Below are 14,218 nucleotides of genomic sequence, written 5' to 3' on the forward strand. Positions count from 1 at the left end.
CATTTTATGGACATATATAACTGTTTACAGTAAACAGCTTTAGTATTAATGCATTAATATTTAATTGTTATAATGTATTATAAATGTGGCTCCGTTAATTCGTGAAAAAATCTAACAACGTTTACTGTGGTGCATCACGAAAACCTCTGTAACGAACGCATGCATGAAATCTACAGGCTTCATAGAGAGGGTTACCAAATCTCCTTTTTCTTCTACGTCAGTTCAAGTTTGATCAATATCGCCCTGCTGGTCCAATTGGAGGAGCCGCTCGCACTCACTCTGAATGTGATGCTCTGCAGTCGCCTCGACCATCTTCAGCACCAGTCCCTCTCTCCCTCTCTCTCTCTCTCTCTCTCTCTCTCTCTCAGTCTGTCTCTCTCCTCACATACAGAAGAATTGCTCTCCATGAGTCGCTCCGCTTCACTCACGGCTGGATTTGTGCGTTTATGATTCTCCTCAAACAGCTCGTTTTCTAAGGCTTGTTTTTTGAGGCAGGAGAGAAAATGGCTCAAAGCGCGCTGCTTTTTTTATTATGGCTATTCGGCACATCCCTCGCTGGCTTCCCTAATCAAATCAATATCGGTGAGTCCGTCAGGACATGCTTGACTTCTTTTATTGCTAGGCTTTGTATGCCGATGTCTGATTTCGATGTATATGCATGTGCATGTTATGTGTAGTCCGTTGTATTAAGTGCACTAATGCAATCTAAGGAATCATCGCAAATGATACTACCAAACAGAATTGCCAAAAATAATAAAACACTTATGGGTATAATTGTGCAAAACTGTTTAGCTTTCCACCGTCAGCTATCAATCGCTTTTCATAAACTTAAGAGAAAGTTCCTTCCTACGTATGGAAGGAAATCGAATTGAGTCCGTGTATAACAATGTTGGAAAACATCCATAAATGTCTCTAAATGGATCTAACACTATCCAGTGCTGATTTAAGTCATATGTTTTGCATTCATACAGTCTTTATATGCATGGAATCTGTGCTTCATCTCTGAATTACTGCTGTTTGGTCTTCATAAAGGTGGGCTCTTCATGCGTTCCACCGTGCAAGAACACAGTGCTTTCAGATTCGCTGTGCAGCTCTACAACACCAATCAGAACACGACTGAAAAACCCTTCCATCTCAATTACAACGTAGATAACCTGGAGTCCTCCAACAGTTTCTCTGTCACTCATGCATGTGAGTACTATGAGCTTTTACCTCAGTGTTGCTTCTCATCGCTGACTGAACTAGACTGTGGAATAGCTGCTGGAATTTCTGTGCGAACATTTCTATGAACTGTGTTAATTATCTTCTTTGTCCATCATTAGTTGACCAGTTGCTACTTTGATAGATTTCAGCTTAATTCTGTAATACACCAAGTGGAGAAAAACTGTAACAGGCTATTTTGCAGTGAAGAGTTTCTATTACCCCATATATTATCCCATAATCTAATAATGATTCAGCTACTGCTTTCACTTGTGCACAGCCTATTAACATCAAGCCTCACTGTGGACTTCAATTCAAATTTATTGGCATTAAGCAGCTTAATATCAATGATAATAATATAACTAACAGTAGCACAAATCATAATGAAAGCAAGGCACACAGTGTCACAAACAAAAATGGAAAATAAATATAAGGACAGAACAGATATGGTTGAATTTAGAAGCCAGAGAAACATAACACAGAGAGATGTGGTTTTAGAGTTCGGGGATTGTGGAGAGGTCACGGAAGGATGGAAGAGAATTTCATAGTTTCGGGCTGATATTACTTTTTTCTTTGTATCATGTTTTTTGTTTTCCTCTGAGGAGCTTCTGATATTTATCTGAATTCTTGCTTTTGCATTTGATTTTTTTTCCTCTTCAGTTGTTGTGGTTGGGTTTTGCGTTATGCTTAGTACATCACAAGTCGTGTTGTATTTCTGCTTTGATGTTTTTGTGATTGAATCTCTTTGTAATTATGACAGTTCTTTTGTGGCACCCATGCTTGTCCAGTCTGATTTGCAAGTGAAAGTGTTGCAATAAGAGGATGAGCATTCAGTGATAGGAGTGCTTTGTGAGCGCAGTCTGTCGGTATTTCTGAGTCAAAAAACCTTTGAATTCAAAAGCAAGTTCCCTTGGCAACACAGAATAACCCCAGCACTGTATGGTACCGATAGGTTTGAGAAAGATAGCATAAATTATTACACAACATAAATGATTATAATTGGTCATGTAATTATTGGACGGACACAAACAAAATATTTTGTTTTGGGGAATATTACTAGGTAATATTTTGGCAATATTAGTAAGTAATTATCTACTAGACTTTGTACACTCACTGTTCATCTTAGTTTTTTTTCTTTTCTAAAATAGTGGTCACCAATATCAATATTTAAAGAGGCAGATGGTGAATATACGTATACACAATATTATCAACTGGTAAAGCAGACGGTAGCTTTTGGAAATTACTGTGTGAGCATTTTAATAAGACTAAAAAGGAGGACACGTTGCATGATTCAGTGAAGCCATAAAAACTGAAAATTAATCTTAAACCTGTAAACAACAACAGAAATGAACTCTTCCAGTAAGGAGAAATATTTGATCCCTTATTTGATTTCCAGTGGCATTTTAATTTTTTTATTTATGTTTGTATTTATTTATTTTAACTTTATGAGGGCAATTTTTGTAACTTTTCTAAACATGTGCCAAGTCATGTAAATTCTAAAAATGTTTTCAATAAATGCATTTAGAATAATATGACTTTACAGGGCTGTTATCAATCATATCAAATTAGCTTACATAAAAACATATTTGCACTGCAGCAGTGGAACAGAACTAGATATATTTTAGATATATTTACAGACTGCTTAATGCAGCTCGGAGATCCCATGAATGCATTTACACAGCAGTTACAATTGCTTAAATAATGTTATGATATTAGCTTTTTGAATATAAAAAGAAAGTGAATATAGAAATATGAAGTTTTGTCAAATAAATTATACACCATATACGAAAGTAAAATGTCAGTAGGTGGTGGCAAATCACTAAATGAGTCACTGATTCATTCATTCAGTTAGTTCATTTAAAACAGCTCATTCATTTAGGATCAAAGCAAGTGCCATTGGATAAACTGTAACATAGTAATGATTTTAAAAGACCACCCTAAGCTGAAAAAAAGAAATAAATAAATCAGTTCCATTCAACTTAGAAATAAATCCATACATCAGCAGATTTATCAGACTGGCCTTTATATATACAAACCATTTCCTAGGATTTTTGTTAACAGGCAAGGCCTATAGATGTCAGATCAACCAAAACTAAATTTTGCATCACTTCACAGTACTGTATATAAGTATGATCATATTCATTATTATATAAGCATCTAAATTATGTTGCAGTAGATGAACAGTTTTTTTTTGTGCATCCATGATATCCAGCAAGCCCTCAGAACTGAATATTTTCACTTATTTAGCACATTCAGTGAAGCTCTCCACCAGTTGCTTTACTCATTCACACACTTTCATGCTGATCTGATCCAAAGCATCCGTGTGGATTTGTAAATCTTTCTCTAGCCTCTGCAGTGTCATCAGACTGTCAAACAGACCTCATATTGCTTCACTGCACTGTCATTGGGGGGAAAGACATAAAAAAAAACCTCTACACATAGGCAACCATTCAAACTGGAATTGTCAAGGTGGGGGTGGGATTATGTTAAAGTAGGCGCAAATCTCCATGTGATGTTGACAGCGATCACATACTAATGAAGTGTCTGCATTGTTAAGAGCATCTGCATTAAGAAAATGATAGAATAAATAATAGATAACATTGTTCTAGCAACAGTAGGCTACATGTCCCTGCATTGAGGAAGCACAGGGCTGGGAGAGAAGGAAGCTGGATTTGACCAATCCAATATACTACTATTCAAAGGTTTGGGGTAAGTATGAAAAATAATAAATTAATACTTTTATTAATTAAGGATGCATTTAATGGCTTAAAAGTGTAAAGACATTTAATGCTGTTATTTTTAGCTTTTCATTCATCAAATAATCCTGAAAAATAAAATGGATCACGGTTTTAGACAAAAAATGTGAAGCAGCACAAATGTTTATAACACTGATAATAATCAGACATGTTTCTGGAGCAGCAAATCAGAGTGATTTCTGAAGGATCACATGACACTGAAAACTGAAGCAATGATGCTGGAAATTCAGCTTTGAATCACAGCAATAAATTACATTTCACAATATGTTTATATTGTGTAATATTTGTCTATGTAAAATTGTACAGTTTTACTATGCTTTTGATCAAATAATGCATCCATTCAGAAACATTCAAAGACATTAAAACTGGTCACTGATTCCAAACCTTTGACCGGTAATTTGTGTCTGCCTGATTTAGCTAATAAAATTAGTTTTGCTGGTATAAATCAATACATTTTGGTTGATTCAGCAATGACTTACAAAACCAAATAATTTAGATGTCATCTATTTTTAGGTTACCATTTTTATACAGTGTGTGAGTGTCAATTTGATGCAGCACAACATTTTACTTTTTTTCAAAGATTCTTCAAAAGAGTTACTTTTATATCTGTTCTGAAAAGTTATTGTGACCTATTGGATAACCGTTGACTTTATTGGTTAATGATTATTAGCCTCATACAAGAGCACACACTCTGTAATTTTATTTTTTTGTAAATGTCAGCACCCTTAATTAAAGGTATCCATGAAAACATTTAATATGGAAAAATGTAACACACAAATTTGCCTTTCTTTAATGTTAAAATAATAGATTTTTTTTTCTGTTCCTGAATACACTGACAAACTGTAAAAAAATAAATAAAAAAATCCAGTGAAGAAGTATTTCCCATTACTCTCCAAACGTGACAGCTACACTTTCCATTTTGCATTTCAAAAGCACCATAAAAGAGCTGAAGCATGCTGGATAAAATCTTCAAATTGTTGTGCCGAGTGTGTTTAGATGACAGCATGTGCTAAACCCATCACAGTCATTTCTAAGATTTCTTTTTACCCATGTGCATTAAAAATCAGAGATTTGTTAAAAGTTGAATGAAGAATGCAGAAAGGATGTTAGATTGGTGCAATTACAACAGAATACAAAAATGCATTGCTGTGTGGTTGCTAAGGTGTGTTACAGGCCCTTATACTGTAAGTATGGGCAGTAGTAATAGTGATGCTTGCAAGTAATTATTCACTGGCTCGTACCTTTACATGAAGAATTGAAGTACACAGTGTATTCACCGTCTTTCACAGAATAAGGAACAGTATTTCATTCTCAAAAATTGCATTGCCTTGTAGCATGCATAATAGGTTCCTAGTGTAATTTCTTGGTTTGCTTGTCTTTAATGTGATAGCGGATTGGAAATATGTGTAATAAAGATTCCGAGTGACATCTAAAGCTTTATGAATATCAAATCAGTGTAATTGATTTCTTTAAACTCCATGAAACATGTTTCAATATTTCATTTTTCGCCTTGCTTTTCGTGCTGGTTGCTCTATATAAAACCAGTGCATATTAATTAAATTTTGTCACATGGGAGTAGATGTCTTTTAAGGTGAATCTATTTAAGGGAAGTGATGTGCCTTCAAGGCTGAAGCAGCGTCACACGTCTCTCCCTATAAACCTTCATTAAGAACAGAGCAGCCCACATTCACATAGCAGGCTTGAAACACAAACAAACTTTCAACACAAAATCATTTGTTCTTTCCATGTTTCTACAGGCCCTAGCCGTGTCCCAAAGAGCATCAGTTTACTGTAAATTCACTCAGACAGCCAACAGGGAAGAGAAAGTGGCTTTTAGTTTTATTCATTATTATTAGTATTATTATTATTATTATTTATCTTAGTTATTGTCAATTTCATATAAGTACCACACTGCCATTGAAAAGCTGAGAAAATGGATGTGTGTTTTGCTTCTTACAGTCATAAACTGCTTTCTTGTTCAACTGATGTGCTGTCAGGTTATCAATCAATAATTTAGGTAATTGCTGTTTACAGTGTGATGATGTAGCAAACCAATGTTTATGAATGACTGAGTAAAGTAATGAGACTGCTTCTCAAATTGTTCTAGTTGATTGTACTCTGAGATGACATTTTTGGCTGTACAGTTGTCTTTCTCTCTTTTTTTCAGTGATGTTGGAGTTATACACTCTGATGGCATTTTGATGAGGTTTCTGTATTTTGTAAGAAAGAAAGAAAATAATTTTACATAAAAAGATTATTATTATGTAATATAGAAAGTGTATTTTTGGCAGTGTTGGGCAAGCTACTTGTAAAATGTAGTGAGCTAAGCTAACAGTTACTCATCATTAAATGAAGCTTCACTACACTAAGGCTATAGCTGTGGGAAATGTACTAAGATAAGCTACAGCAACATGGCAGAAGTAGTATACTACTGTACATCTAAGCTATTTTTTTTATTTATTTATTAATTTTTTCATTTTCATATTGAACCATCATCATACCAAGTCAGTGCTCTCTCAGTGATTAACATCTGTCAGTAAAACAGATATACAGTCATAATAGTTCAGTTTAATTGTTTATTCAACATAAACCAGTATCATGTACAGGGCCGGATTTACCTCATATTGTGACATAGTGTTTAGGCAAAATACATGTTTGCTTACTTATCGTAGGCTATACAGATACATTTATAGAAATGGTAACAGTGACTTCAGTGACTTCTCTCATAAAACTGTTTTTTTTTTTTTTTTTTTGTGAAAAATAAAATAAAATATTCAATCAAAAAGTATCGTTTAGTGTAAAAATGTTGAAAATTAGCTGATAGGCTGTCGATTCATTAAATGATAATCAATTTTCCTCAAAAAATATTAGTTGTTTTTTGTTTGTTCTTCTATGTAGTGAAGCCACTCCTCTATTGACAACCATAAAAAAATAAATAAATAAATAAATGCCCCTGGTTTTCTTTCCCACATACTGGCAGACCGGAAGCATTAGCTTTAGCCGTTGCGCTTTTTCGGCTGATGATTGCAGCCTTCTAGTGGCTTTGGTGAGGGCCATCTGTCACAATGCTTTGAAAAATGTAGCTTTTGTTGATGCTACCGCACTACTTGATCAAAAACAGAGCTTTGCTACTGAAAAGCTATTTGATTCAGCAAACACCATGCCACTGAGAAATGTAGTTACCTGTAGCAACACTACTGCCCATCACTGATTCTTGGGACCATTAATGTTTTGATAATATTGCAGTTATTTATTTTTTATTAATTAATTTTTTCAGTAGATATATATACATACATACATACATACATACACACATTGATTTTGTAGTGAAACCTGAACATTTATTGACAGATTTTGTGAGATCCCCCTGACTGAAATGGATCGACAGGGAAAGAGACCGACAGTTATTGGGACTGTTCAATGTTTTCTTGCATCTTATTTAGTCTTTCATTTTTACTCTTTAATAATAACACATTTTGCTCCTATCAAACGCTGTCGAAGTACAGAAGAATATATGTTTGATCCATTGCCGTAATGGTGATATAGAACTGCTTGTACACCAAAGACAGCACCGTCAAAACTGTCTGCACACAAGCACAATGAAATGGCCATCCACTGCAAAATGTTCTGGCAGAAATGCAGGGTTCACTAAAATAATAGAATAAATAGACTCAAAATGACATTTTATCTCTACTGCCTATAGACTGACACAGATTTCTGAGTCACTGAAGTATGTTCAGTACAACAAAGTACAGCGATTGCTGGAGCTTGAAAAAAGGGCCTTATTTACCATAGGGAATCAGCAGTGATGTGTACTGTGAAGACAGTATGCACAATATGGCAACTGCGACACCAAAGCAAACAGCACATTTAAGCATGTTTTGTTTACATTAATTCAGTACCCAAGTACATTCTGCATTCTGTCACTCCTCACTGTAATGAGATAAGAATCTTCCCAGACAGCATACAATATTTCAAGGAGAGCAGGATGTCTTTATATTCGCAGAACACAGCACAACATTTGAGATTTTAACATATTGCACTTAATAGACCACATCTTTTGTGATTGCAAATATTTACATTTTATCTATTTTGTCTCAGGGAGAAGATTTTATCTTTTCGTGTTTTGTCCAGTCACAAGTCTGTGTTTGTTTTGCCATGGTGAATGTAATCCTTCGTTTGTTTGCTGCCAAATCGGGTCTTAAGCAAGTCTAAGTTTTGCAGTGGAACTTTGCTGGAAAATTCAACTTTTGAACATTTCGCTTTGTTTCATTGCCAAGACGCATGAATTTATCTTCCAGCGTACTGAATTGTGTTTGGGACTTGATTTCACTTCTGTAGCTCATAGTAGTTTTTTTGCGGTGCTTTTCTGGAGTGTGTTTAGCAGACAGCTTTTCTTTTTTTTTTTCTTTTTTTTAATGCTTTTAGATAAAAAGAGGTATTTACCCTTCAAAAATGAGGAAATTGCCTGTGATATTTGAGAGAATTTAACTGAGATTATGATTTCGCATTGTGTGCCAGGGCATTGTTAACAGCTGGACTGCCTCAGAAAGGTTCTGTAAATCTCTTTCATCTTAAAATTACACATGTACCTAAATCACGGAGTGGAATCCGTTCCCTTGATTGGGATATGAAACAAGTTGTCTTACCAATGCTTATAAAATTGCCATTCTCTGTTGGGATCAATACAACCAAATTGATATCAAACTGCAGTGCCTTGTTTTCCTTTGTCCTTCTCTAAGCAAATTAAGCACAGGATCCCTGAGATTGAAGTTTTATGAAATGTGCATTTGCTGTTTCACAAAAAGGTTTTTGCCTGACACGTCTAGGCCATACCACTTGTGATTAAACAGAGCAAATAGCCTCCATTGGACATTTGTCAAAGTCCATTTGAAATTTGTTTATTCAATTAGCCTGACTGAACAAATTTTTTGTTTGATTTCTGTTTAACTCAAATTTATTAAAGCTCTATTTTGTCATTTTTTTTATGTTAAAATGTTCTTTTGTCAACACAGTCAGCATTTCCTGGTAAGATGAGTCGATAACTTACATTTCATGTGGCAACTTTTCCAGAAAACTATAAAGTCAAAGTCAAAGTCAAAGTCACCTTTATTTATATAGCGCTTTAAACAAAATACATTGCGTCAAAGCAACTGAACAACATTCATTAGGAAAACAGTGTCAATAATGAAAAAATGATAGTTAAAGGCAGTTCATTATTGAATTTAGTTATGTCATCTCTGTTCAATTAAATAGTGTCTGTGCATTTATTTGCAATCAAGTCAACGATATCGCTGTAGATGAAGTGTCCCCAACTAAGCAAGCCAGAGGCGACAGCGGCAAGGAACCGAAACTCCATCGGTGACAGAATGGAGAAAAAAACCTTGGGAGAAACCAGGCTCAGTTGGGGGGCCAGTTCTCCTCTGACCGGACGAAACCAGTAGTTAAATTCCAGGCTGCAGCAAAGTCAGATTGTTCAGAAGAATCATCTGTTTCCTGTGGTCTTGTCCTGGTGCTCCTTTGAGACAAGGTCTTTACAGGGGATCTGTATCTGGGGCTCTAGTTGTCCTGGTCTCCGCTGTCTTTCAGGGATGTAGAGGTCCTTTCTAGGTGCTGATCCAGCATCTGGTCTGGATACGTACTGGATCTGGGTGACTGCAGTGACCCTCTGATCTGGACACAGACTGGATCTGGTGGCCACGGTGACCTCGGAACAAAAGAGAAACAGACAAATATTAGCGTAGATGCCATTCTTCTAATGATGTAGCAAGTTCATAGGGTGTTATGGGAAGTGTTTCCGGTTCCGGTTTACCTAATTAATGCAGCCTAAAAATCCTTTAACGGATTTGGATAATAAAAGCATATTAGTATGTTATGTGTATGCCAGGTTAAAGAGATGGGTCTTTAATCTAGATTTAAACTGCAAGAGTGTGTCTGCCTCCCGAACAATGTTAGGTAGGTTATTCCAGAGTTTAGGCGCCAAATAGGAAAAGGATCTGCCGCCCGCAGTTGATTTTGATATTCTAGGTATTATCAAATTGCCTGAGTTTTGAGAACGTAGCGGACGTAGAGGATTATAATGTAAAAGGAGCTCATTCAAATACTGAGGTGCTAAACCATTCAGGGCTTTATAGGTAATAAGCAATATTTTAAAATCTATACGATGCTTGATAGGGAGCCAGTGCAGTGTTGACAGGACCGGGCTAATATGGTCATACTTCCTGGTTCTAGTAAGAACTCTTGCTGCTGCATTTTGGACTAGCTGTAGTTTGTTTACTAAGCGTGCAGAACAACCACCCAATAAAGCATTACAATAATCTAACCTTGAGGTCATAAAAGCATGGATTAACATTTCTGCATTTGACATTGAGAGCATAGGCCGTAATTTAGATGTATTTTTGAGATGGAAAAATGCAGTTTTACAAATGCTAGAAACGTGGCTTTCTAAGGAAAGATTGCGATCAAATAGCACACCTAGGTTCCTAACTGATGACGAAGAATTGACAAAGCAACCATCAAGTCTTAGACAGTGTTCTAGGTTATTACAAGCGGAGTTTTTAGGTCCTATAATTAACACCTCTGTTTTGTCAGAATTTAGCAGTAAGAAATTACTTGTCATCCAGTTTTTTATATCGATTAAGCAATCCATTAGTTTTTCAAATTGGTGTGTTTCACCGGGCTGCGAAGAAATATAGAGTTGAGTATCATCAGCATAACAGTGAAAGCTAACACCATGTTTCCTGATGATATCCCCCAAGGGTAACATATAGAGCGGGAAGAGTAGCGGCCCTAGTACTGAGCCTTGAGGTACTCCATACTGCACTTGTGATCGATAGGATACATCTTCATTCACTGCTACGAACTGATGGCGGTCATATAAGTACGATTTAAACCATGCTAATGCACTTCCACTGATGCCAACAAAGTTTTCAAGTCTATGCAAAAGAATTTTGTGGTCAATTGTGTCAAACGCAGCACTAAGATCCAATAAAACTAATAGAGAGATACACCCACGATCAGATGATAAGAGCAGATCATTTGTAACTCTAAGGAGAGCAGTCTCAGTACTATGATACGTCTAAATCCTGACTGGAAATCCTCACATTGTCGGGTCTCGGGGCTAATCACCTGTCTTTTTGGTGTGTGTGTGTGTGTGTTGGGATGGTGACAGCTCACCACATCTGCCTGTTTGTGTTTTCCCCGCCTCCCTTGTTCCCCGTTGTTAACCATAATTGCTCGCCACCTGTTCTCTATGTCCTTCTAATTTTTTCCCCTTTATTATTCCCTGTGTTTCTCTGTCTATTGTCAGACTGTTGTTATTCGTTCCAATAGCTCCGATCATCTAGCAGTTCTTTGTACTCACCCTGTCGTGTCTTGTCCTCAGGCTCCAGTGTGTTTGGCTCATTTCTCTGCTCTAGTTCTTACAAGCCCAGAGCTCCTAGTAGCATCTGCTGTTCATCCTGTCACTACGAGTGAATCCTGTGAAACGTGACTCATCTGCTGTTCATCCTGTCACTGCGAGTGAAACCTGTGGAGCGTGACTCTTTCTTCTCTGTCTCCGCTTTGTGAATAAAGCCTTGAGTTTACCCGCACCTGAATCCAGCCTGCTTTCTCCTGACAGAACAGTCTGACCATATCATGGATTCAGCGGGATCTGGTCCGCTTCGCGCGGCTCTCGCTCAACAGGGAGTGTTGATCGGGCAGCATGCCACTCAGCTCAACACCACCGCGCTGGATGTGGAGGTTCTCAGTGCCCGAGTCTCCGAACTCCTCACACGGGTGGACGATCTTCAGCAAGAGGCAACGAGCCGGGGTCCTGTTCCTCACACCGGTATGTCACACGAGTCCGAACCCCATGCCAACAATCCGCCGGTTTACGATGGCGATCCTAACGCCTGTCAAGCGTTTCTCTCCCAATGCTCGCTGGTGAGACCAAGGTGGCTTACGTCCTTACACTCCTCTCGGGCCGTGCCCGCGAATGGGGTATCGCCGTTTGGAGATCGCGGGCTCCCTGTTGTGCCACTTTCGCGGTTTTCAGTCAAGAGATGGCCAAATTGTTTGATCGCTCTGCTCAGGGTGACGAGGCGGCGGCCCAGTTATCACGACTGTCTCAGGGGAGGAGCTCCGTGACTGACTATGCTATCCAGTTCCAGACTTTAGCTGCGGCATGCGGCTGGAATGAGAGCGCGCTGCGCACTCGTTTTCTTGAGGGGTTGGATTTCGCCATTTCGGATGAACTCGCGGCCATAGAGCTCCCGCGGGAATTGGATAGGCTCATTAGTCTCACGCTCCGCATTGAGGGTCGTCTCAGCCGGTGCCGCAAACAACGGCAAACACCCGCCCCGTGGCGCCACCTAGAGTTCTCTTCAGCCAGTTTAGCCAGCCGACAGCCCTCGGAGGAGGAGCCCATGCAGTTGGGTCGTCTACGGCTTACACCACGGCAGAAGCAGGAGCGTCTGTTGTCGGGGGCGTGTCTATACTGCGGCAAGGGAGGCCACTTTGCCCTTCAGTGCCCATTAAAGGGCCAGGGTCCACCAGTGAGGCGGAGCGTCCTGGTGGGCACGGTTCTCAGCTCAAGCTCTCCTGCAACACGCACTCAGCTGCCGTTCCAACTCTCCTTCCAGAGTCATTCACACACTGGACTCGCCCTTGTGGACTCAGGGGCTGAGGGGAACTTCCTTGATGCTGCCTCTGCTCAACGTTGGAAGATCCCGCTTGTTCCTTTGGCTAGCCCCGTTTCAGCATGGTCATTAGCTGGCCGTCCCCTTACCACCATCACCCACGTCACTCCCAAGATAGACCTCCATATTGCTGGCAGTCATCATGAGCGGATTGAACTGTTTATTATTGATTCCCCTAAGGCTCCTTTAGTTCTGGGACACCCATGGTTGCACAAGCACAATCCCCACATTGATTGGGTCTATAATTCTGTTTTAGCCTGGAGTCAGTCTTGTCACGTGTCATGTTTGGGTGCTGCTTTTTGTCCTGTCTCTGTGTCTTGTGTTCCTCAGGAGGATCCCTCTGACCTGACTGGTGTTCCGGCGGAGTACCATGATCTTCGGGCGGTCTTCAGTAGGGCCCGGGCCACCTCGCTACCTCCGCATCGCCCCTACGACTGTGCCATTGATCTCCTCCCGGGTTCTTCTCCGCCTAAGGGTCGTTTATATTCCCTTTCAGGTCCAGAGAGAGAGGCCATGGACAAGTACATACGTGAGTCACTTCAGGCTGGGCTCATCCGCCATTCCTCCTCTCCCGCTGGTGCAGGGTTTTTCTTTGTTCAGAAGAAGGACGGCTCCCTGCGCCCTTGTATTGATTACAGAGGTTTGAATGACATTACTATCAAGAACAGGTTCCCCCTACCTTTAATGTCTTCTGCTTTTGAATTGTTACAGGGAGCTCGGGTCTTCACCAAGTTAGACCTGCGCAACGCCTACCACTTGGTGCGCATTCGGGAGGGGGATGAGTGGAAGACGGCATTTAACACCCCTTCGGGACACTACGAGTACTTGGTTCTTCCGTTTGGTCTGACCAATGCTCCAGCCGTTTTCCAGGGACTCGTCAACAGCGTGTTGGGTGACATGATTAATCAATTTGTCTTTGTGTATTTGGATGATATTTTGATTTTTTCTTCTTCTCTCCAATTACACACCCAGCATGTCAGACGGGTTCTCCAGCGGTTACTAGAGAACCAGTTGTTTGTCAAGGCGGAGAAGTGCGAATTCCACGCTGAGTCTGTTACGTTCCTTGGCCATATTATTTCTACGGAGGGGATCAAGCCTGATCCCGCTAAGATTGAAGCTGTTGCCCAGTGGCCGGTCGCTGACTCCCGGAAGGCTCTGCAGCGTTTCCTGGGTTTTGCCAACTTCTACCGGCGTTACATCCGGAATTTTGGCCAGATCGCTGCACCGCTGACAGCCTTAACCTCCACTAAGGTGTCTTTCAGGTGGAACCGGGAAGCGCAGGTAGCCTTTGACATTTTAAAGTCCCGTTTTGTCTCTGCACCTATTCTGATGGTTCCAGATCCGGAGGCCCAGTTCATTGTCGAGGTTGATGCTTCTGACGTTGGGGTTGGCGCAGTTCTATCTCAGCGTTCCCTCCATGATGGGAAGGTTCATCCTTGTGCATTCTTCTCTCGTCGTCTCAGCCCTGCAGAACGTAACTATGACATCGGCAAGAGAGAGCTGCTGGCGGTACGATTGGCCTTGGGTGAGTGACGTCATTGGTTGGAGGGGTCAGCGCAGCCCTTCTTGGTCTGGACGGAT

General features: G+C 39.8%; 1 protein-coding gene across 6 annotated transcripts in view; it reads left to right on the top strand.

Annotated features, from left to right (window-relative positions):
* Positions 1–282: 282 nt before the first annotated feature.
* The window catches only part of gria3b (glutamate receptor, ionotropic, AMPA 3b), a 140,767-nt gene continuing 126,831 nt past the window's right edge, over positions 283–14,218 (top strand). For 2 of the 6 annotated variants that reach the window (XR_009425244.1, XR_009425245.1), the window contains exons 1-2: positions 283–582; positions 1,033–1,191. Coding sequence is in view for 3 of the 6 variants with exons in the window: in XM_059522165.1 (XP_059378148.1) it covers positions 504–582; positions 1,033–1,191 (238 nt within the window). In the remaining 3 variants the exon portion in view is untranslated. The remainder of the gene's footprint in view (positions 583–1,032; positions 1,192–14,218) is intronic. The other 4 variants (XR_009425246.1, XM_059522165.1, XM_059522164.1 and 1 more) reach the window with 3 other exon arrangements.

This window comes from Carassius carassius, chromosome 33 (assembly GCF_963082965.1).
Source record: "Carassius carassius chromosome 33, fCarCar2.1, whole genome shotgun sequence".
NCBI classification, from domain to species: Eukaryota; Metazoa; Chordata; class Actinopteri; order Cypriniformes; family Cyprinidae; genus Carassius; species Carassius carassius.